The 20,307-nt window shown below is 45.4% G+C and overlaps 1 protein-coding gene across 1 annotated transcript in view; it reads left to right on the top strand.

Annotated features, from left to right (window-relative positions):
* Nucleotides 1–4,279: 4,279 nt before the first annotated feature.
* Nucleotides 4,280–20,307, top strand: part of LOC144177819 (cell adhesion molecule Dscam1-like) — a 64,618-nt gene continuing 48,590 nt past the window's right edge. The window contains exons 1-8 of the mRNA XM_077705402.1: nucleotides 4,280–4,388; nucleotides 5,381–5,554; nucleotides 6,432–6,579; nucleotides 11,252–11,400; nucleotides 12,429–12,560; nucleotides 13,310–13,477; nucleotides 17,968–18,038; nucleotides 18,810–19,047. Coding sequence (XP_077561528.1) covers nucleotides 5,452–5,554; nucleotides 6,432–6,579; nucleotides 11,252–11,400; nucleotides 12,429–12,560; nucleotides 13,310–13,477; nucleotides 17,968–18,038; nucleotides 18,810–19,047 — 1,009 coding nt within the window. The 5' untranslated portion in view covers nucleotides 4,280–4,388; nucleotides 5,381–5,451. The remainder of the gene's footprint in view (nucleotides 4,389–5,380; nucleotides 5,555–6,431; nucleotides 6,580–11,251; nucleotides 11,401–12,428; nucleotides 12,561–13,309; nucleotides 13,478–17,967; nucleotides 18,039–18,809; nucleotides 19,048–20,307) is intronic.

Raw genomic sequence — 20,307 nt, 5'->3', positions numbered from 1 at the left:
TCCGATCGTACAAAGCTTACAAAATTGTTGCGCTTGGACATCAACAGTTTTGGACTACCATTGTTATTGAATATATCTTTTATAATGCCAACTGCCAACAGTAAGAGATCATTGGGTTTGACCTCAAATGCGAATCAATCGAAAACTATCGGCGTTACACCAACGATATTTTTTAAGCTCCACAAAAACAAGTGGTTATAGCGTTGGACGTGCACGCGCGTACAATGATGCGCTGTAGCCTACATAGAAATCCCGATACAAACTGTGAATCAGACACAAGGCTTGACCCCTTCATTCTTCTAGTCATTGGAGAGCACGTAGAATGTTGAAAGTGGGGGTTTCCGAGTGATGTCTTCGCTTTCGGTTCACGCGTTTTTGTTTGTACTTTCTCTTTTTGCCTACTTTTTTTCGTTCCATAAACAGAGGACGACGAAGAAGGGCAAAGGCACTATACCCGCGCACAATGCGGTCGTTTTCTCTTCTCCCTTGTGGTTTGTTACGCACGCTTTCTTTTCACCGCAAAGTTTCCGTCATTAAGCAGGATGGAAAGCCCACTTTGGCATCGCCCTCCCTTAGTTCTTCTTCTCTTCTTGGAAGAACGAAAATTCTTACAAGCAAAGATGTTCCAGCTTTTATCTAAATGCAGTCCGCTTCCAGTAGCCGCCGAGCTCGAAACAACGACGTGTCTTTTTTTCTTCTTCTTCTTTGAATTATTCAATTGGACGTTTCTGGAACTTCCGAAGACTGTTGCTGCTTTCAAGCCACGTAGATAGGGTTTGTCACTTTTTATCTGGCGCATACATCTGGACATCCGTTCGCTCTTTCCATTCATTTCTTCTTTAGTAGCCGCGGGTTTCTTGCTATGCGAATACCATCGCTCGATTTGAATGGTAAAAAGAAGCCTTTTAAGAAGTGCGACGTGACCATGTTGCCATAAAGGAACCCCGCGAGGCGAGCAGGAGACAGTGATGGAGCGGCTTCTTTGTCGCTGAGACAAAACCTAGTAGTCTTGAAATAGGTCAGAAGAGAGCGCGTGTGGGCCCCTGAATGCACGGACCCCCCGCTGTTGTATCCTTAATACTTTCTGCGCTTAGGAGGGTGATTTAAAACTGCTGCGTACGTTATAAAGATGTTTGAATCGGACGTAAATAGCCAAAATAATGATATCGACCTGCGTGCTTTGGTGAAGTGATAACATTAAAATTGAGGATTAATTACTCTAGAAGAGGCCTAATCTGATCTATTTAATTACGGAAAAGAGTTAATTATTGTGAACTTAGTTTTATTTTATGGTTAACTTTTATCCGCCAGCATTGTGGAGATTTCTTGCCTGCGTTGCTACCACTCCGTCGTTTGAGGGCCGAGCGCTGTGCACATTGGTTGCTGCAGCGTCTGGAATTCATGTGCCGAAACAGTGTAGAGTTAACAGTTCTTCGATATGCTAGATATGCTAGCCCTAGGAGCTCTAGTGTGGGTAATATTCTGCACGCAACAAAGGAAGAGGATCAGCTCGGTAAGACGTATTACCAAGGTGTTAAGATACAAGATACAAGATACAAGATATTTATTTCAATATCAAATGATGCCAGGGGTACTTTCAAAAAGCCAACATTTGGCTTGACGGGGAATGCACCCCCTATAAGTTCGACATGCAGTAGTAGCACTGGTGCTAGACGCTAAAAGAACAACTTAAAATCACAGTTCATCGCCGAAATTCCACATAATATGCACAGTCCTGTAATATACAGTGACAATAACATAACATGATATACATGACACGACAAAACACGAAGAAGCATACAAGTAACCAGCCCGTCATGGTAACTCTTCCTTATACAACCTGTTGTGTGGTATTCGACTTTGGAAACGAAGCATTTGACGTCCATAATTTGTACGCACACAAGGCACTTACCAGGGTACATTACTTCTTGTTGGGCATGGTTTGTCTCGTTGCATTAATTTGGAGGTTGAGTCAAAAAAAAAAACGGTTGGAGTTTTTACAGTCTTTCTTACAGCGACACTCCAGCAGCGTGCTGTACAATGTGGTGACAGGCACAACATTTAATGAGGTAAAAAGTGGCTGGGTACGGGTATAATATGAAGAATTTGCAAGTATACGGACAGCTTTTTTTTGTAACCTATGTAACCGTAAAATGTTTGAAAATGTAGTCCCACCCCACACCAGGTGGCAGTATGAAATGCAAGAGTGAAATAAACAATTATAAATCAGTTGTTTCACAGCCTGTGGCAACTGAGAACGAACATGACAATGCCGACAATGTTAGCGAGCCTCTTAGCTAGATTTCCTGTATGGATGCCCCAGAGCATGTTTTTATGTAGAGTTGCACCGAGGCTTTTTATGGACGGAACAAATTTAATACTGTTACCACCAAAAACAATGTTATGTAAAGTACCGACTGCTTTGTTTTTTGGGCGAAAGAGAATGGCCTTAGTTTTCTTGAAATTAATTATCAGTGAAGAGGCATTGCTTCATTGAAGTAAATTACGCAAAGCAGCATTTGTGCTGTCGATCATTTCAGGTAACTTACGTCCCGACAAAACAAACTGGCATCATCCGCGTATACAATAAAGTTATCGTTATGGTCTTGCAAAAGCTCCGAGTGTCGCGAGCGGCAATAAGTCTAAACAAGCAATGCAAGCAGCAGCAGAGCCATACACACATTTCTAAACTTACTAGCAAGCAACGCGCATGCTTAAACGGACCCTGCAACAATTTTTTCAACTTTCTTGAATTCTTAAATGCTTCCAGAACGTAGTAACCCCGCGCACCCAGTACTTATATTAGGGGGTCGCAAAGTACCTCAGCTAAAAATTGCTGCTCTATGCCCATCAGATAACTTGGAAGCAAAGATTTTTCTCTCTTTCCCGATCTTGAAGTTCTTTCGATGGCCCGAATTACGTCACTCAAACCATGTAGCGGCTGTTGGCCGGTTTTCCTTCAGTTGCAGCAATGACCGCTTTTCGATAGCAGCTTTAAAAATAAAGCCACAAAAAACAAAGCAGAAACGGAAGGCGTATCTGGTGCGACGAGCAAATCACGCAGTGCCGCTCCGTGCTGGTGATAACTGTAGCTTTCGCAGTGCTTCCAGACGCGAAGGAAAGAGTGAAAGCGTTTATCTAAAGTGTTGCAGGCGTCCCTTTAAAGCAGAGCTGCAGAGCGAGCGAAGAACCGCTCGCCACACGCAGTCGTCAGATTAGGCGGCCCGTAACTGCTCGAGTCGAAACAATCCACAACCCGCTCGCAGCTCTGAAAGCTATTATTTGTCACTCGCCCGTGACGTTGCACACGTCAGGCTGGCAAGGGGTATTCGTGCTTCCGGTCGTGTTCCCCACCTGAGACACTCCCCGAGTTATTTTTGCGCTACGTTTAAATGCGACGCTGACACAGGGTAGCGTGCAGCGTAACGGCTTCGCAGATTCATGGCTGCCCGAAAGCCTGTTCCCCTTGGCGCGACAACTGAGCTTCATGTTTCGCCAAGTATTACCGTTGTGTCGGCTAAATCGCTGATTTTGGGAGAAGAGTAATCTACCAAGAGGCAGACTGTGAACCTGCCTGTCAGCATTGTTTGGGCTGACTTGGCTGCCACGTCGGCTTTATAATGACCACGCGATCAACGTTTACACCGAGCATGCCGTGAAGAATAATACCTGTGCCACGGCGTCTCAAAAGCCTCCGAACGCAGTTATAGAGTATCCTTGTGCTCTCTACGCGGCGCACACGAAAATCTGCCGGCTTGACGTTCAGCCTAAAGTTGCTCTCTGAGGTCTAACGTCATTAAACGGCACCCACAGTTGTTGCGCGACGCGCGACACAAAGAAATGTGCCATCTGAGACATACGGGTATACAGCCTCGCTGTAAACTCGATAAGCCTGAGCTTGGGTAATGAAACCAGGTGCTGAAGATCAGCCTGCATTCAACAGGAGCAAAATCACTACGTAAGCAGAAGACACAGGGCAAATACAGCGTTAAATTTATTTCTGAACCCGCACGTGCGTCCACAGACATTCGGGCGGCTGGCTTTCACCTTTAAAATGCCCTGCTTAAGCATTTGAATGGGTATTATTTGAAAAAATGTACGTGGGATGCTAGCAGCGATGTTTGTTTAATAGGCAAAGTGGCCTACACCTCACAAAATTGCATACCATCTGCTCCATCTTTCTGTAGTTATTTGGCTCTCGCCCAGACTCGTTTATCCTCAAAGTTTGAGCATAATGCTTGCCCATTTCCCCTTCGCGCTATTCGCAGTGCCGCCTCGGTGGAAAGTTGCTCCAAAAGAGAAAGCCGCCGTGGTCGGGGAGAACGTGGTAATTGACTGCCAAGCGGAAGGATTTCCACCACCGAGGATCTGGTGGGAAAAGTCATCAGGTTGGTGGACCTTTGGCTCACTTTCTTCCAGTGTTCTTAAAATAGCAGTAAACAATAGAACCTCGGTCATCCTAGGTTTTTCGTTTCTTTTCTCCTGGGCGCTCAAGTAATCCCTGCACATAACTTCTTCTGTTGGCATCTATTCAAGAAATCAGGTGATTTGCAGTGCGTTTTCAGGCTGCGGGACATATTCAAATGGTTACACACTCTGGTAGAAACTGCGTTCGTCAAACGTATTGAAAGAGGCAACCATGATACGGTTACACGTTCCTTTTTTAATGGTTAAAACGTAGAGAAAGCACGCTGTATTCTTTGCAATTTGAAGTCCACGAGTGTTTTTAGCATGCAACTCCGCTTTTCCTGAAAACAGAGCCTTTGAGGGCAGCATTACAACTACTCTTTGCGGGCTTGGTACATTTAGTGCAGGCCTTGCTTACTGACGTGCATTAGTGGCACTTGTTCGAGTGTTTAACTTGTTCAAATTTTTATGAGGTTTTTTTTTTTTTCTTCTTAAACGGCGTGGTCGTAGTATATGCGAGTATAACGAGATCGTTTTATTCGAATTCTGTACATTCAAAGTTTTCCACGCTCCCAACGCTAGTGCAGGGAGATAAAAACATACCGCTTTGAACGAAGTACCGCTTAAAACGAAGCCAGTATGATTTTGTCCCGGGGGCCTCGTTTCAACGATGATTTACTCTATGTGAATAGTTTAACCAAGAGAACCTCCATTTTATGACTACACAAAACATTCCGCGTCTGTGCTGATGCAAGCCAGACCGCGTTTCTCCCAGACATCTTGTTTTTGTTTTTTTTTTGTTTTTTACTGCGATAGTGGGCCCGATGGCATAAAGACAACGTCACAGGTTCAAATAGTCTTTATGCCATCATGTATACTATCTCGAGAAAAAAAAAAACAAGGTATCTGGGCCGTGAATATATGCATACGACACACTTGGTATATTCTCCTTTTTTTTCTTCCTCTGCATCAGCATCAAGGCCGACGGAGTACAAAGTGGTCATCAGCAACTCGCACATACACGCGCTCGAAAACGGTTCGCTCATGGTGCGGGAAGCGGAGCGCAACGACACCGGCTTCTATCTCTGCCAGGCCAGCAACGGCGTCGGATCCGGGATCAGCAAAGTCATCGAGCTTAAAGTTCACGGTGAGTGAAGGAGTTTTGGTGCTGCAGTGAAAGGGCCTATATTAATTTACACACGCCGGTTCAGCTTACTCTAATGCGCCGGCGGGGTTGTCGCATCCGTTTAATGCATCAACCAAAATGACGCGGCGCTGCTGCCTGCCATCGACCATCGCTGTGCAACATTGTGGCGCTAAATTGTAAAGATCAAACGCATCAGCGTTGACGTCGTTTCTGCCGGCTGTGCGGCGGTCGAAGTCTTTTGCTTCACCTGCATTTACTTTTATGAGAGTTTTATGCGGGGTCATCTCTGTCCCGACCTACGCACGGTCTCGTCTAGGGGGTTTAGCATGGCGCGCTTTCGTTTAGAATCATACCAGTTTCATTTTCGCAGTACCGCACAAAACGAATGCGACGATCTTGCGCCGCGCTCACGAACGCGCAGATGGCGCGAAAAAAAAAGCCATGAGTTTAATATTTTTATATTTAGCTTGTTCCTTTCTTAGAAAATTTGATCTGCCAGGTCTAGTAAAAAAAACGTGCAATTTTTATATGGTGCATTTAAACTGTTGATGCGCTTTGGTACTTCTGAGCTATAAGCTCAGAAGTACCAAAGCGCATCAACAGTTTATCTCAAAGGCATATCTCAAAACAGTTTATCTCAAAGGCACAGGCATATCTCAAAAACAAACGTTCGCGTTAATCCGGAGCGCTTCAGTGAGGCGCACCTCACAGTACAGATAGCTTTAGTGCCCGAAGTCTAATTCCAATCCCTTGGGACCTACTCGTACTCCCCAGCCATAAAAGATCTCACGGCATTACTACGGCAGAACTTTCTTCTTCTGTCCACCTTTTCCACCTTGAGCGACTCCTAAAAACAGTTTTATCTCTGCCTTTCTAGTGTCCGCTCACTTCAAGACTGCCTTCAGCTCTAAGACGTTGCAAAAGGGCAACACGGCCACCATTAAGTGCGAAGTTTTCGGCGAAAAGCCGCTGACCATAAGCTGGAGCAAAAATGGCCAACCGCTGACGACGAAACAAGATCAAAGGTAAGCTCCTCTTGCCGCAGGGCCATTCTGTCGCAACGAATTTGCGACTCGTGTCGGGCGCGGAAAAGTGTCTTCGAAGGCGCGCACGCTTCAGTTAGAACCACTGGTACGCGGTGGAGTTTTTAATTGCGCTTGGCATGTTGTATTGAGTGCCTATACTCGGTGACAACTTAAGAACGGCACCGGAAGTTGCCGCTGTGCCTTATCACCGTAGCCGGATGTTTCTCCGCGCGGCGCAAGTAGGGCGTTACTGGGAATATTTTGAACATGGCGTGAGCCGTTCCCGTGGTTTTTTGGACTTAATATGCTTATAAACGACTTCAGTGACGACAAACAAACTGCATGAGACAAGGCAGACGATATCACGCATTCATAGCAAACCCCTTTCAATACGCGCGCGCACTGACGTCACGGGTCCGGCGCTTTGGCGGAGTGATACGCTACATGAGGTGGTGCCGTTCTTCAGTTGTAACCGAGTATAGATATTTTTTCTCTTTTATATAGGCCCCATGTAATAAGCAGAGACTTGTATCCGACATCACTTGTATTTTCTTTGTGGCGTGTAATGTCGCTTGTAGTCATTAGCACTTAATCTAATGTGTTAAGGTTGGTTTATTTTTACCGTGTTTCTATCTCATTTTTTGGCTGGTGGAGCATAAAATGCCGAAGAAACCTCCTACCCCCCCCCTCCTCCCAGCGCATGGATCGAGTTCAGATGTCGTTTAACTAAAGTTAAATATATCATTGCATCAGAGGTTATTTTTATTACAGCTAAAATCGAAATTCCTGCCGATTTAAAGTAAAGTCACAGAATCTACCCGTTGCCAAAGTTTATATTCGATGTTTATTTACTTCACTTTTCAACCGCTAACAGCGTCGTTCAACGACATTATTCATTGGCCTTAGCAGTCCATGGTAAGACAACGAGCTAAGCAGCGCACGGAGACACGGGCTGGGCGTCGTTTAAAGTTCGAGAAGCACAGAGTAAAATATGTTTTGAGATGAGGTTGAGAGCAATGGATCAACGAAGGTGGGCAGCTAAGGTTTTTAGGTACCTTATACTTGAAAAGCATGAACACGCAGTGGTTAAGAAAGACTAGAAAGCTAACGATGAAATACGGAAAGAACAGTGGAGAATCCAAGACAGCCAAGGTAACCAAAGAAGAGGCAAGGCAGATAGAAACGAATAAATGAAGAGAAAAAGAGGAAGCTAAAACATTGTTAGAGATATACAGGACAGAGAAATTGGACATCAGAAAGGAAAATTTCTACGATAATTCCCAGGGCAGTGCTTTGCTTTTTGAGGCTAGAGTAGGTTGCTTGAGAACTAAGAGTTTTGTGTGGAAGTATGAACAAAAAATTATGGGGTATGCGTGGTCTGCGGAAAAGGAACAGAAACTATGCGGCACATAGTGTTAGAATGCGAACATAGTGTTAGTATCCATCCAAATCTACATGAGGGAAATATTCGGCTTCCAGAAGCCCTTGTATTTAAGGGTAGCACAGAAGGAGTTGACTTCAAGGCTGTCAAGGCGACAAAAAGAAGATTAGAATGCTGGTGGACGAAAAGCAGAGGGGGGAACATTGCCTGGAACAGCTACCACCTGTAACAGAAAAAAAAAAGTATTTTGTTCTTCCCCTAAAAGCAGCACTAGTATCAAAGAGTATAAAACATAGATATACTAGTTTTTTTTTTTTTTTGGTAAGATGACACGTCATTACATCGTTACAAAGGGGATACCACTAACGATCTATCAAAAATCAGTCATGGTGGTTATGGGCAGTTAAAGACTGACACTGCCTCAGCTTACGCTTGCGAGCAAATAAGGGATTGTTTCTTTTTTTATTGCCGAAAGAATGTAAGCACCAAATTCATTTTCAGTTCTCTTTTATTTTATTTTTTAGTTCGGTGTCAAGGACGATGGTTGCCAGAGTTGGCTATCAATAGCCAAATCGGGCGACTTCTCGTATCACTTGTTCTTTGCTTTTTTTTTTCTTACAATGGACAATGTTTATGCTCCTATATCGATTAAATATCGCATTGTTTGCGCAGATACGGCGCATCACACTGTTCGCTTTGTGGCAGCCCGAAAAGAATGCTTAATTATTAAAAGTGTGTTACTTATGATAAAATTTCCCTGCTCTAGAACGTGTACACTGAGACATGAGCGACACACACAAGAGACTTCTTCTACAGTAGTAGAATAGATCGACAGTTTTCTATACCTTCTGACACAAGTCACCCCCTGGCGGTGCGTATCGAGCGAGAGAAAGTTAAGGTGAAGCGACTTCGGGACATACGTACGCACAGACACAGGGACAATTTTTTTCGGGACAAAATAGGGACGAACGTGAAGACAAAGCAAGGCATACGCCACGATTCGGAATTTCAAAAATGCGGTAACTACAAAATGTCACCTGTAAATTTTATAGAAGGTAGATTTTAAGAAGACCTTTATTTACGCCCGGTTGTTAGGCCACCAGTTTGGGAGTTCCGGGGAATTGTGCGGGATTATGCAGTTATTTTGAGGTTCTCTGGTTTCCAAAAGTGTCCCTTTCCACAACCGTCGTTGATGTGATATCTGCCGTCACCCCGCTTCCTGTACACGCACTGAGCAGGCAGCCGTGGTTTTGATTCCCGGACACGCGGCAATCTTTACAATTGAGGTGAAAGCGATAACGCTGGTGGGCTCGACATTTCGGACGTGTTAAATAATGTCGAGTTGCCCGAATAATGTCGAGTTACTCATCACTACAATGAACCCAGTAGGGCAGCTTTTTCTTCGCCGCGGCAAACCTTAAGCTGGAGTGTTTCACTTACAGTAATTGTTCTATCTGTGAGCGTGCCTCTGTTAAACGACAAAATGCAGCACAAGTGTTCCCCGGAGAAGATGGTACTGGCACGGCCACTCGATTGCGCGCACGAGGTGGTACTGGACACTCGGCCAACCGGTGCATCACCGGGAAATATTTAACTGGGGTGAAACACCACGAAGTGCATCACGGCGAGAGATGGTCTCGATGCCCCTGTAAAGGGTGCACCTCTGCATAAGTACTGTTACTGCGGGGAAGCGCAACATTGTCCACGAGTCAGATGAACAGGCAGAGAGAATAAAAGCTCACGCATCCACCTTCTATCATCGTAGACGCTTATTTTTCAGTCACGCTGGGCTCATTCGATCACGTATTGATGTTTCAGGGCTCCACTCGTTGAGCTGGGCTTCCTCTAAGAGTTTTTTTTTTTTTTTTTTTATGACTTGAATGAAAAGACATTCGCTGTTTGTGGAACTTGCGGTGGCTGCAGGACACATTTTCTGTTGATATACTCCTGGTACAAAAAAATGTGTCTTGCAGCCACCGCAAGTTCCACAAACAGCGAATGTCTTTTCATTCAAGTCATAAAAAAAAAAACTTGATATACTCCTGGTACAAACAGAAAATGTCTAGTTCTGTCAATCTTATCTTCAATCTCAGCCAAGGCCAAAAGGTCAAGCCAACGCCTAGTGCGCTTGCGCGGAGTAAAGGTGACTAGTCGCTTGTTCGTTCCGTGGTGCGGGGAAGGAAGGAAGGAAGTAAACTTTATTTTCCTGAGCACCCTTAGTCCAGGGCGCCGTCTTGGGAAGCCGTGGCCATGGCTTCCTCCGCTCTGGACGTCAGCAGGAGCTGTGTCGCAGCGCTGGGATCAGCCAGACTTGCCTCCCAGGATGCTAGAGTTGGATTCGGGATGGGGGTCAACTTCGCATGTCGATCACAGGCCCATATTGTGTGGAATATGTTTGGGTAACCTCCGCAGAACCATAAAGTAGGGGTGCCGGGTAAATTTCGAAAGCGATGTGTGAGATGTTCAGTGGGTAATGTGTTTGTCTGAATCTGTCGGAGGAGGACGGACTGCCGCTTTGTGAGTGTACGATGGGGGAAGGGATGTACCTTGCGCAGCGCGCGAAAAGACTCGAGGTATTCGCGCGGGCTAAAAGACGGCTGTGCATCACTTAAGGACGGCTGTGTACCGCTTAAGGTTGACGAGAGCTGGTCAGGTGCTCGGTAAATAGTTGCTTGGGCGATCGTATGGGCCCGCTCATTTCCTGCCAAATCCTCGTGCCCAGGAGTCCAAATAATGTGGAACGTGTACGGTTTGTAGTCGAGCGCGTCTTTGATGAGGCGGGCTGTGCGGTGGTGTGGTGCGGGGAGGGGAGGGGGTTAGCGGGAAGGCGAAATGGCGCGTGCCACCAGAAAATGTTCACGTTCACTGCGCGCTCTCGGCGCGAAGACCCAGCTATCACTCGACAAACTTCGGCTTAACTCCGCACTCTGCGCGTTCACTTCGCAGTTCACTGCGCATTGGTAGCTGCTGCTACAAACGCGGCTTTCTGGCAGCCGCTTCGCCAGAACCTAACTATCACTCGACAAACCTGTCTAACCGCGTTCAACCACGACAACTTTTTTTATTGATCTGGTTAAGCAGCACTGTTAGGTGCACTAATCAATTGTTTGGCTATGTAGTACATACAAGAAATCAACACCGGGATCTGCGGTAGGCCCTGAGATCTGAATGATAAATTATTCAGTATTGACGGGTTTTCTTACAGCAACTCAAGACTGTTTAGCAGTTTCTTCAGCCGAACGCTCAACTACAACCGCCGTTCTTGCTTGTTTTGCGTCACCACGATTACAGGTACGACATCAAGGTCAGTGAAACAGAAGACAGCCTAATATCGCAGCTCGAAATTCACGCCGTCGACCGGAGGGACTCTGCGCTCTTCGCATGCCTCGGGACCAACAAGCATGGTCAAGATGAAACGAGAACGCAGTTAATTATACAAGGTATGTATTCAAACGCACATAGTCTTCTATTCACACTGCTCGGACCCATTCAATGGCCGTTGACTAGGTCTCCATCGAAGTCTTCGACTTCCGTTTGCAGCAAACGGTTCTTTTCGCTGGCAAGTATAATGACCGAGTGGTCGTTGTAATATACATGATACTCTCTCAACTGATATATTTTACCTAAGGTAACATTCTTTGGTCTGTGTAACCAATGAGAAAGTCCATGGTGATTAGTTTAATCTTTCCTTTGAGGAGATCGTTAATAAAACCTGGGTATCAATTGCTGCAAGCATATAACGTTGTCTTGGCCTTCCGTTATTTTTTTCTTATTTACGGTCCCTCAAAATTGGTCCGTAGATAGGAGTCTCACTATATTATTTCATTGGGAAACTTCCCGTGAAGCGATTGCGTTGAAAGTTGCGTCGTCATTTGTATTGTTTTGCAAATATTCGCAAATCTATGGTTTCATGCACCGCTGCTATAAAATACTTGTTTTAATTTGAACGAGATTTGATACATAGCAATGACAAGAGCAAGTGATAAGGGGATAATTGCTCATACGTGATAACACTTATGACACGCTGTATTAAGATTTCGCTAACGAATTTAATGATGGTTAAAAATTTCGCAAGAAAAAACAAGAAAATATACATAAACAGACATGTCCAGAAAAAAAATGCGACAAAAAAAAAAAATCTCCCGTTTAAGTCTATGGGAACATCCTCGAAAGTTCGGGATCTTGTATTTCACACCCGACAAGGGGGCTCAGTGGCTAAGTCATTGTGCAGCTGAGCCCACGGACGCGCGGGTTCCATACCCACCGCGGCGGCCGTTTTTCTGGTGTAGGCAAAAAACGAAAATGCATGAGTGTCGAGATATCGGCGCGCGTGAAAGATACTCAGGGGGTCTAAATTAGTCCATCTCCCTCCACTACGGCGCGCATCATTGCGCAGGCGTAGTTTGGGCATGTTAAGCCGCCAGTTTTTATTTTTAGTTTTGCATTTCTGTGTATTTTGCTTTTACAGAGACCCCTGGGGCCCCTTTCAATGTGCGCACATCAGAAGTCTCCAGCCGCTCCATGGCGGTGAGCTGGGACCAGCCGTACACCGGGAACAGTCACATCTCGTCCTACAGGGTCCAGAGTAAAACTTCGGGCAGTAAGTAGCACGCACCAAGCTACCTCCTACCACATTGTCTTGCAATAACGCTGGTCATCACTTTCTGTTTTCCGCAGTTACGGTGAAACGCTGAAATCGCGCATTTGTTTTTCAAGCCCCTTCGCGTGCGTGAATTACGGGTTGCTGTAACTCCTCGCCTATCAACAGCTCACATTTATGATGGCTTGCTATTTTCCTGGTCGGCCAAAAGTTGGAAGCTGAATAAGCTGATGACCATTCTCTTCGCCTCTTCGCTGGCTGCAATATTTGAAGCTAAAATGTCATGGCCGCCTTCTTCGCGCAGTTGTTGGGTGGTCTTGAGGCTTATTGTAAATCTTTCATTTTGTTTACGTCTCCAGCCGCTGATCCAGGTAGGTATAGTCATGACTGCCAAGAAAATATCCACCCTTTCCTAGGACTACGTGCCTGGCTTGAAGTGTCTGTGGAAGTTGGATGCATTTCTTAAGTGAATTAAACCATATAGCTTTTAATATTTCTTCATATTTGAAAGCTTCATATAGGATAGCCTAATCCTGCGAACGACCATGGCACGTGCTTTTAAAGACGTGTTAAGCCTAGTTTGCATCTGAGGCGGACGGACACGGCTCCGTACTTAAAAGAAAGCACGACTCGTGCAATGAGCCATATTCTGCGATGCATACGGCGAAGCGTAGTGTTGGAAGTTTCAATTCATACCAGGACCTCCCCCTCCATCTGAACGCACGTGGGTGGTATTTTATTTGTTGCAGTGAAGTGGAGTGGCGAAATTCGGGAAAACAAGGTACAGGGAACCGTGACGACGTTGACTCTGAGGGAGCTGCGGCCTACCACCTCCTACATCATCCGAATCCAAGCTGAGAATTCCCTGGGCGCTGGCGAATACAGTCAAGAAATACAGGTCACAACGGACGAGGAAGGTAAGGAGATAACAGTAGGACAATTCTTGAAGACGCTGGAATGAAGAGGGATGCACTCCTTTTTATTGGGGGGAGGGGGGGGGGGGGTGTAGAGGTTGAAGGGGGTGCAACACAGAAATAAGAAGTCGGTGCTTTTGAAGCTGCAAGCATTATTTAGAGCACCTGTTGTCAAAAAATGTTATGCACTGGTCCGTCTGCGTTTAAGAGAGCTATACTTTTAGAGTGACTTTATTAACTGAGTAAGCATTTTCTTCAACTTCACCATGCCGGAAACTCAAATCAAATCGATCCTCTCGCAGCCGCACCTGTTCTGCATGTGCCAACCGGTATCTCGGAGCTTTCATACCTTGCAATGTTGTCGCCGGGGTCCGGCGTAAGAAAAGGGGGACAGCGAAAAAAAGACAGCATGAGCAATGTTTCCTTTTCTCCATCTTTCTTTTTTTTCTTTTGTGCTGTTTATTCCAATTAGTCGTGATCCAATAATCCAATAAGCCTGAATCAGGGGCGTCCAGGGTCGCAGTAGATAAGAGGCAACCAAGTTTGTGCTTGGTCACAACGAATGTAAAGCTTAAAACAGAAAGGGTGGCAAACTGGGGGCCATTGTTCCGGAAAGCCGACGAGGGAGAGGATATAACAAGGTTCCGAAACGAACCGCTAGGCCTCTGGCACGCTTGGCCGGTCGATGCCCGCGCGATAACCTTCACAAATCACCCTCGACCGTACTTCATAGCGGGTTAGAAAACAACGCGTAAGAAGCCTTGCCTTTCTACCCCCCACCCCCGATATAAATTCCTGGCTACGCTGGCTACGCCACTGGCCTTTGCTGCGGTCCTAAACTTTCTATTGACTTTTATAGGCAAATGCCAACACCACTGCTACTATGGTCTGCTGCATGGTCTGCTGTGTGTGCTACATTCATGGAGGAAAGAAATTTCTGTCCTCCGTGGCTACACTTTCCACTGTTCCGAAAATAGCTTTGCTAACCGAAGCCTCATCGCCATCGTCAACACGAAATGTGTTATCTTAAGTGTCAATCCAAGTCAATCCAATCCAAAACGAGTTGTAAACAAACCTTTTAAACACAAAAGTTCGTTGCTTTAGAACCTAGCCAGCACCTTTAGTGCAGTTTTATAGCTTTTATTACAGTGTGTAGACCAAAATAATGCCTTGTGATGGCGATCACCAGCTGGAGAAATTCGGTAGCTGCAATACCACGGTAAGAGGTTCAGATTGCCGGCGTGTGTCTGTGTTCGTTGCCACGGGAGTGTTGAAATGAACTCGTGTTTATTTTAGGTCTGTGGCTGGCAGGTGGAATTTCATACGAGAATGGTTTGTTTGCGCATCCGTGTCTTTAGCTGTGTTTCAATAGAGCTCCACTTCTGCGTGATATGTGCGTACTTGGCGATACTTGGTTTTGGTTTTGCGTTGATATTGTGAGGAAGTGGCAAGTACACCAACCAAAAAAAAAGCGGTCCCAACGTTTCAGAGCCTAATCGGCTCCTTCATCAGGGGTGACTGTGTTCGACAACAAGCAGCAGTTATATAAGGTGGTTTGCTTTTTTTTTTTTTTTTTTACTTTCACCTTTTCGCTGCGCGTCGGAGGCCGTGGGCGTAAACGGCGGGAAGGGCTCCTAGGAATCTATTCAGGCCTCCCCGAGACCCTTGTATGTGCCAGGACTCGAGGAGTATTCTTTGTGGGTAATTTGTTTCGGTGCCAATCACCTGCGCGCCGTCGAAGGCAATCCTGTGGTCAGCTTTCTCACAGTGTTCGGCCAATGCACTGCGCCGGTTGCTCAACATACCAAAGACTGAAAAAGGACCAAACCCTGCAAGTTCAACGGCGGCTGAAAAAACACTTGACCAACATTTTCAAGAAGACCCCGATTTCCGAAGCCTGTATCTATGACTCATCTGCAGGAAGGGTTCAGCACCTGGTTTTTGCGGGCTACCCAAAATTCATAAGCCCGATGTTCCCCTCCGGCCCATTGGGGACTTTACGACTTCATCACTTCGGGTCCTGTCCAGCTTCCTTCATCAGGTTCTCTCCCCTCTTGTCGGCAAAACATCCGCCCACGTCAAGAACGCCGGCCACTTTGTCGAACTTGTTTGTGAAGTACTGATCGACCCAGATGACAGACTAGTCTCTTTTGATGTCGTATTGCTTTTTACCAGCGTTCCTGTTTCCCTGGTCGTCGCAACTGCCACAACTACCTTCAAGAACGACAACAGCCTGAGCTCGAGGACCTGTCCCAGCAGCATCAGCGAAACAGTGCAACTTTTCTAGTTCTGCCTGCAGAGCACATACTTCTGCTACAAGCAGGAATATTTCAAGCAAGCGAGTGGAACTGTAATGGGGGCTGCTATTTCCGTGATCACAGCAAATCTCGTAATGAAAAAAATTGAAAGGACCGCTCTGGAAAATTTCCCCAAAAAGCCCAAAGCGTTTCTCCGCTACATGAACGACTGTTTTTGTGTCATCAAAGAAACAACAGCAGACAACTTCCCATTGCAGCTAAATTCGATCGAGCTAGCCATCCAGTTCACCATGAAAAAACAAAACAAAAAAAACACACAGTACCTTGCTATTCTTTGACGTTTTGATAAAAAGACAGCCAGATTGACTGAATTTCACAGTGTACCGGAAACGTACCCATACCGGCCGCTACCTACAATTCGAATCTTACCACCCAAATTTCCACAAGTCTTCTGTAGTCTCAGCTCTCTTACGTAGAGATAGAACTGTATGCTCAACAGAAGACGACCGGAAGAAGGGAGAAAAAGCTGTAATCGCAGACCCGAAGAAAAATGGATACATGAGCAACTTCATACGACGTTTCAAATGCCGTCTCCACCAATTGGGCTGCAACCATGAAAATTACGCTCTATTAATGCCGCTAGACTCTCTCCTGCCTCTCTCCTGCCTTTGCCACCTGCCCTACCCCACCCCACCCTTTCCGCCCGACGACTCACCCGTATTTCCCTCCCCTATGTCAAAGAGATGAGTGAAACATTATCCTGCATTCTTTGTAAGGAAGGCATTATCGTCTCCCACAAGCCGGTGTCAATGCTTGGGCGGCTGATGCTGCAACCAAAAAAGCGTCCGCCAAAGGAAAAAGCCCAAGAGGTCGTCTGCAAAACTGCTGGCGCATAATTCCCCGCTAGTTACATTGGCAAGACTTGGAACTTCCCAGAATGCTTCCAACAGCACAAAAAAATGGCGTTCGCAAGCCTGACATTCAACGCAGTGCATTGGCCGAACACTGTGAGAAAGCTGACCACAGGATTGACTAGGATAGCGTGCAGGTGGTTTGCACCGAAACAAATTACCCACAAAGAATACTCCTCAAGTCCTGGCGCATACAAAGGTCTCGGGGAGGCCTGAATAGATCCCCAGGAGCCCTTCCCGCCATTTACGCCCACAGCCTCCGACGTGCAAGGGAATGATCCGAGTAAAAGAAAAAAGGAAAAGAAGACATCTTATATAACTGCCGCTTGTAGTCGAACACAGTCACCCCTGATGAAGCAGCCGAGTTGGCTCCGAAACGTTGGGACCACTTTTAATAAACGCTCTTGGTTGGTGTATTTGCCTCTTCCTCAAGTTTAACCCAGCCAGACAGAGTTCTGTCGAAGATGTTCACATTCAGGCATTAAAATTCTGCATCATAAAGTTGTCACAAGTATCGTTACTGATAAAACTTCGACTAAAATTTAGATTGACTTTGGTGGTGCATGTTGGTTTTCTGAATTCGGTTTATACCTTTGTCAACAACTGTTGTCTGCTGAAGCTGATTTGGGGAAAATTCTAACTTGCGATGTGGTTACTCGCGTGTCACAACTGCTGCATGCTCGAATTTACTCAATGAGATTTTCTCGGCACCCTTTTTTGTGTGTGTGTGGAAGCAGTGAGGAATACCTGTGAATTTCTGCCTGCAGTTATACCACTCGATACTCGAGACCTGTCTGGCCTGATGTAAGCTTGCTAAATGTACCTAAAAGTACCAGTGGAGCTGACCTCACCGAGACTAATATAATATAACCTATCGTGAGGTAGCCTAGAGTTCATACCCACCGACTGGTTGTACTTATGGTTAGTAACCGCAATCTCTTTATGATTAAGGTTCATGGTTAAGTACAGTAAACTAAGTTATTAATCAGTCAACTCTACCTCAACAACCTAACATAAGCTGGCCTAAGTTGTTATCAATGCAAGTCTGGTTGACAACTAGAATAAACCTTGGGCCAGAAATTGGTTAGCCAAAATGAATGGCTTACTCCAAAAAAAATCTGAAAAAGACTTCCTACAAATTGCCATTGATGACCACCTATGACTGGTACACAAAGCTTTTTTTTTATAAATTTTGCTCACATGAATTTCTTGCTTGTTAAGTCGGTTTGCAGTAAAATTACTAAGTGTTTTCTCTGTGTTTTATTCTGATGTGTGCCACCGCATACTCAATTTGTGTGTGTGTGTTTTTTTTTCTCACTTCTAGCTCCTGAAGGCCCACCACTCAAAGTTCAGGCAACACCAGTTTCCTCGTCGTCCGTTAAGGTGACATGGCAGGTAGGGGAAGATGTGGTTCTCTTGCTTGTTGTGTTAAAAAAAAAATTTAGTTTCATTGTTGTTGTCAAGTCATTTATTTTATAGACTCAGCCCTTAGTGAAAAAAAAAAAAAAGTTTAAACTATGCTGAACCATTATTTTGCTGAGCACACATAAAGTGCTGCCTAATTTTCCCACGTTGTTTATTCAGGTTGATACTGCATGTCAAAAGCACATTGTAAAAGGAGGAGTTGCATTAATATTATATTGCCATTAAAATAAGTAGTTTGACCAAGTCATTTGCTCTTTATTGTCGCCTATGGCCTTCACAGGAATTTTATTCATAGGTTTCACGCTCAATTGAGGCTGCTTTCATCGATTGTCATAGAGCTTCTTGAAACGGAGGGCAGCCCTATTGCATTAAATTTGAACATGTTTCGGATAAGACATAATGCGCCTTGTAAAGATTTGTGAACTTTCATATCACAACAAAATTTAGCTTCATCTCTTCATCACTTTAGCTTCATGTCTAAAAGTGTCGTGAAGACAGCATACAAGTTTTTTTCATTAAGAAGCCTGCTTTGTACCGATAATAAAGGTGGCAAATTTATCACAAACTTTAAACAAATAATGCACATATTAAGGAAAGCAGATGATGCAGTGGCGCGTTGATATTGGGGTCCGTCGCTTTGGTGGAGTGATACACTACACGAGCTATTGCTGTTTTCCTGCTTGTGCCCAGGTATAAAAGGCACATAACGTGTAAAACTGAAGCCCTCACTTGTGCTTACAGCCACCCAAGAAGGATCACCAGAATGGGCTGCTGAAAGGGTACTACGTGGGCTACAAGAAACACGGAACGACGGATCCCTACACGTACAAGACGCTGGACACAACGGGAAGCATGACCGAGGAGGCTCTGCTCACATCTCTCCATCGCTCTACAAAATATGCGGTGCTGTTGCAGGCGTTTAATGCTAAAGGTTCCGGCCCACCGTCAGAGGAAATTGCAGTGGAAACTTTTGAAACGGGTAAGAAAAGAACTATGCAGCTCCTTTGAATGCACTGCCTCCACTCCACGGAGTTCTTAAATTATTGCTGTCTTACATGCGAGATCTTGACAAACAGCCATGTGAAATAGAATAATTTCTGGGCCTTTGGCTTTTAAAAATGCCTAATTTCTTTGTTATCCATTATGATGGCTATGATATCAACGATGCCAGCATCTTGTGTATATACACTAGTACTGCCCATCTAGTGAGCGAAACTTGGGGTGAGCTCAGGATACCAGTTTAATTAACTGTCACCCTGCCTGCTGATCCCCAGGTGGTTAAAATTAATCTGGAGCTCTCCACTACGGCGTGCCTCATCGCTTGTGTAGTCGCGGCACGTTAAACCTCATCATTAATTAATTTGCTGCCTGCTTTCTTGGGAAGGGGACGTTTAATGGTAGGCTGAGCTGTCCACAAATCAATCAACGCAATAACACTGAAAGGCGGGCTAGTTGGTGACCATTCATAGCTGTAACTTAATAGGGTTTAATGCGCCGATGCAACGCAGGCAATGAGGTGGGCCGTAGTGGAGGGCTCCGGATTAATTTTGACCACCTGGGGATCTTTAACGTGCGCCGAAATCTCGTACACACGGGCGTTTTCACTTTTCACCTCCATCAGAAAAGCGGCTGCCATGGCCGGGAATCAAACCCGCATCCTTGGGCTCAGCTGCACAACGCCTTGGCCACTGAGCCTCCGCGGCGGGTAGTAGTGTTGTAGTATGCCAATGTGTACCTTGTATTGTCCAAGTTCACATGGAGCACCGCACCATAAAGCCCTGTCATCAAGGAATTGCTTTTAAATATGATAGCTTTGTGGATAGTGGATGGATTGATTTGGTAAGGAACGGGACCAGTGCTAAATACTCACAACATTACCGTATAATGCGGAGTATAGGTCGACCCCCTTGCCTTGTAGCCGAAAAATGCAAAAAAAAAAAAAAAAAAATAGGTACCAACCATTGTTTTATTGAGGCTATAACTTGTTTTGTCTCAGATTACTCATTTAAAACTGCCTGAAGTATCGTCGGACGACTGCTTCTGGCTCGCTGTCACCCACACAGCAGGTCGTCCTCAGTGCAGTCCAGGGAATTGCTTATGCAGCACTTCTTGAACACTCGCAAGACCATGTCATCGTGAAGCGAGTGCAAAGCATCGGACACTCGTGTGCAGACCGGAGCGACAGCCAGTCTGTGCAAGCAGTCAGCAAACATCTTGGAGTATCCATTCGTAGAGACAT

The sequence above is a fragment of the Haemaphysalis longicornis genome, unplaced genomic scaffold (assembly GCF_048455015.1).
Source record: "Haemaphysalis longicornis isolate Haplotype H1 unplaced genomic scaffold, Haemaphysalis longicornis Haplotype H1 scaffold_316, whole genome shotgun sequence".
Taxonomy (NCBI): domain Eukaryota; kingdom Metazoa; phylum Arthropoda; class Arachnida; order Ixodida; family Ixodidae; genus Haemaphysalis; species Haemaphysalis longicornis.
Note: the sequence above shows the minus strand (reverse complement) of the source record. Positions and strands in the feature narration are given on the sequence as shown.